At 35.3% G+C, this 3,394-nt stretch overlaps 1 protein-coding gene across 1 annotated transcript in view; it reads right to left on the bottom strand.

Annotated features, from left to right (window-relative positions):
- Positions 1 to 2,853, bottom strand: part of mus81 (MUS81 structure-specific endonuclease subunit) — a 14,926-nt gene extending 12,073 nt beyond the window's left edge. The window contains exons 1-3 of the mRNA XM_015391415.1: positions 2,808 to 2,853; positions 2,422 to 2,564; positions 47 to 176 (exon numbers count right to left, since the gene is read on the bottom strand). Coding sequence (XP_015246901.1) covers positions 47 to 176; positions 2,422 to 2,562 — 271 coding nt within the window. The 5' untranslated portion in view covers positions 2,563 to 2,564; positions 2,808 to 2,853. The remainder of the gene's footprint in view (positions 1 to 46; positions 177 to 2,421; positions 2,565 to 2,807) is intronic.
- Between the last annotated feature and the right edge of the window lie 541 nt (positions 2,854 to 3,394).

Below are 3,394 nucleotides of genomic sequence, written 5' to 3'. Positions count from 1 at the left end.
CTAAACAGCTAAGCAGTTAAGCTGCTCCGCCCCATCTGCTTCTTACCGTTTTCTCTGTAGTATCGCTGCAGCTTCTCATCCAGTATTTTGCAGATTCCGTCTCCAAAGTTTTGAAGGATTTTTGCCTCTTTAGCGTTTTTTAGTGGAAGTGGATATTTATTCAAAGAGTTTATAGCCTTTAAAAAGAAAAAGAAAAAACACAATTCCTTTAAATAACACAAAAATCACAGCTGATTTCTGACATTTTATTGTAACTTTAAAAGTGGATGTTTTTTTGGCAAAAAAAAGCATGCAATATTTTAAACGTGTTTTGCAACTTTGCAAACAGGATATATACAATCAAACTTTTCTTGCATTTTAACTACTACACTGTGCATATCAGCAAAAAAATAAAGAATGTTGAAATATATATCGACCTGCCTCTAAACTCTCCCATACTTTACTTATATCCACTTTTATTTAAAGTTAATGTAACTCTTGTGAATAAAAAAGGTCAGTTGTTCTCATGTGTGATGTTGTAAAGTATTACTCTCTCTATAATAAACATCAAATCAATACTTTTTATCATTCCACGCTAAGGCTGGGGAATTAATCGATTTACAATATAATCACAAAAAAACAAAAAAAAATTTTGAAACTGCAGAGGCGCTTATTTTTAATCACCCTATTTTGACCTTGAGAAAGACACATTTCTGCCTCCACCCCCTTAAGGTGTTGGTAAAACATTTGAGGTGGGTTTTTCACCACATGAAAGGTAGAGAGAATTACAGCTGGCACACAGATCCATGCATGCAAGTAAAAGTGAAAACCTTTTCACACATTGGTTACAGTAAAATGCTGTAACGATGTTCTCTGGGGAAGGAAGCTTCTAAAACTGAAAGTCTGGGGTGAAACAGCTACAAGCTTGGGTTTAGTGTAAAGAAAAATCTAAATAAAATCGCAATTTTGGTTAAAATTAATAGCAATTTCGATTTTGGGCAAAATCTTTCAGCCCTATTCCATGCTATGAAATAGTTAATAGTATTTATGATTCATGTGATATTGTATTTATTCAATATTAGGGCTGCAACTAAGGATTATTTTGCCATCCATAATTTTTTCGATTAATCGATAGCCAAAGGTATCTTAAATAAGATTTTTTTTTGTGAAATAAAACCAGGAGAAACTTAAACTTTTCCACTTGAGGAGTTCTGGATAGAGAATAATGACAGACGAAAATGTTTTTGCTTTTTTTCTTTTTTAAATCTGATATGCAAAATGTTACTTTTTTTATTTTGGTATAATTTCAGTGGGTCGCTCTGTCAGCTAAAGGCACGTTTTCGTCTCTATACTCTCTATACTTTCCCGATCAATCAATTACTAAATTAGTTGACTATTATTTCAATAAGCGATTTATCATGATTAATCCTTTCAGCCCTAGTCAATATTGGTATTGGCCAATACTCAAAGCTGCATGATTAGTATTGTACTTGTCTTGTGTGAAATTCTGTTTCCCAGTGAAAATCTGATTCCCCTGTGTCGGGAGCGAGCATTGTAGCCAGAGAGGCGGATCTGACCATTTTCACGGCACTTCTGATCATTGCTCAGGAAAAAAAGCTCATATAATAATGTCAATGTAGTAACATTCAGTTTAATCGGTAACTCTTGTAACAAATTTGTCAAATAAATAAAGAGGTCTTCTTACGCTGTTTTGTTGTTGTTGTTTTTTTTTTAAACGCCAAGAGAATCTGTATTTCAACAACTTTTGCCACAGATTTCCAACACCTAGTGTATTTTTAATTTTTCATTACCGATATAAGAGGATGGAAACTGGCTGATAGCAGGGCACACAAATTAATACTTCCTGCGAAGATGAGAGTAGACTTTCTGGTAAATCCCCTTCTAATGTAAAATATGACAGATTACTGGATTAAGGACATTTCTAGTAAAAGACATGCTATCACACATAATTTTTGAGAATTTGGAAACAGTTGCTCTTTATTTCCCAAAGAATTGGTAGGAGGAGAGGAAAGAATGGATATTTCAGCTGTCTGAAATAACCAGTTCCCCCTCCATAACATGGGAAGAAATTAATTCACCTGCAAGTCTTTAACTGTGTTTATAACTCTCTTCATCAACAACAAACCCTGATAAAGCTGTATTAGGACACCTCTAATTTAACCAAACATTGTGGGTTTTTTTTTACCTATTCCCAAACAAATGAAGTTTTACGTTGACAAATTATTAACAACAGATTTTTTTTCTTTCATTTTATATGTACAGTACAGCTCTCATTTTAGGGCTTTCATGTAAAGCAAAGCTGCTGTTTTAATTTCTAGAATGTGTTTTTATTCTCCAGCTGTCAGTGGTATTGCCTCCTTCCTTCACACCGAACTGTGTCTTATTGGTAAAGTTTCAGAGAGTCTGCAGTGAGCTGGGTACCTTCTGGTAGGTGTACTGGATCTTCAGGCCTTTCTCCTTCGCCTCGTCCCGGAGCTCGGTGAGCCACTGGAGGAACAGCGGGTTCGGACAGGACGGCAGGGCGCGTTTCCGACCGAACCGAACCGGCTCCGGGTCTGGCATCCCTTTGAACCACACCAGGCACGATTACACGATTAACTCGCAGAATAACGCGAGAAGAGAGTAAAAAAAAAAAGACATGAGAGGAAGTTTTGATGTATGCTAAAACAATTACATTACAAGAATGTTTAACTCAAGGTTTTTTGCACAAATCGACAACTTTAATAAATAAAAGACAAAAGGAATACGTTGCTTAAAATGAAACACGCAAATAAGACAGATTTAATGTAATTTCCCAAAACAATTACCTGCTGGCGCCTTGTTTTCAAACGTACAAGAACACTTCCTTATTGATATCGGTCACGTGATCCTCAGTACTGCAGCGAGAAGAAATCAGTAGCGACATCTAGCGACGAGAAAAATCACTTACATTTATGAGGAAGAAAAATTGTATAAAATTATACAATTTTGTAATTCCCGTTAACTTCATTTTAACCCGTTGGTTTTTTTTTATTTTTTTTTTTTATTTATTATTTATTTTTACCTTCTATGTCTTTCTTAAAGTTATTATTTCACCTATAATTGTCCAATGTTTCACCAATTGTTGTACATCTATGCTTGAAGTCCAGTAGGTAAACACATACAAATGGAGAATTTCAGGAAAAAACGGGAAATAATGAGCTTTACACTGCTGTAGGAAAAACGGGAAATAATGAGCTTTACACTGCTGTAGGAAAAACGTTGAGCCATCTCACATGAAGGTGTGGTGCGTTCAATGAAGCTTCGAACACCTATGGTGCGTTCATGAGCGTCAGACATATGACATCTCACCGAAAACGCAGTATAAATGATTAGTTTCCAAACAGAAAAACGTCTAAACAACATGGACTTTCTA

Source organism: Cyprinodon variegatus, unplaced genomic scaffold (genome assembly GCF_000732505.1).
Source record: "Cyprinodon variegatus isolate N-32 unplaced genomic scaffold, C_variegatus-1.0 Scaffold540, whole genome shotgun sequence".
Taxonomy (NCBI): Eukaryota; Metazoa; Chordata; class Actinopteri; order Cyprinodontiformes; family Cyprinodontidae; genus Cyprinodon; species Cyprinodon variegatus.
This window is presented reverse-complemented; position numbering and strand designations above follow the sequence as displayed.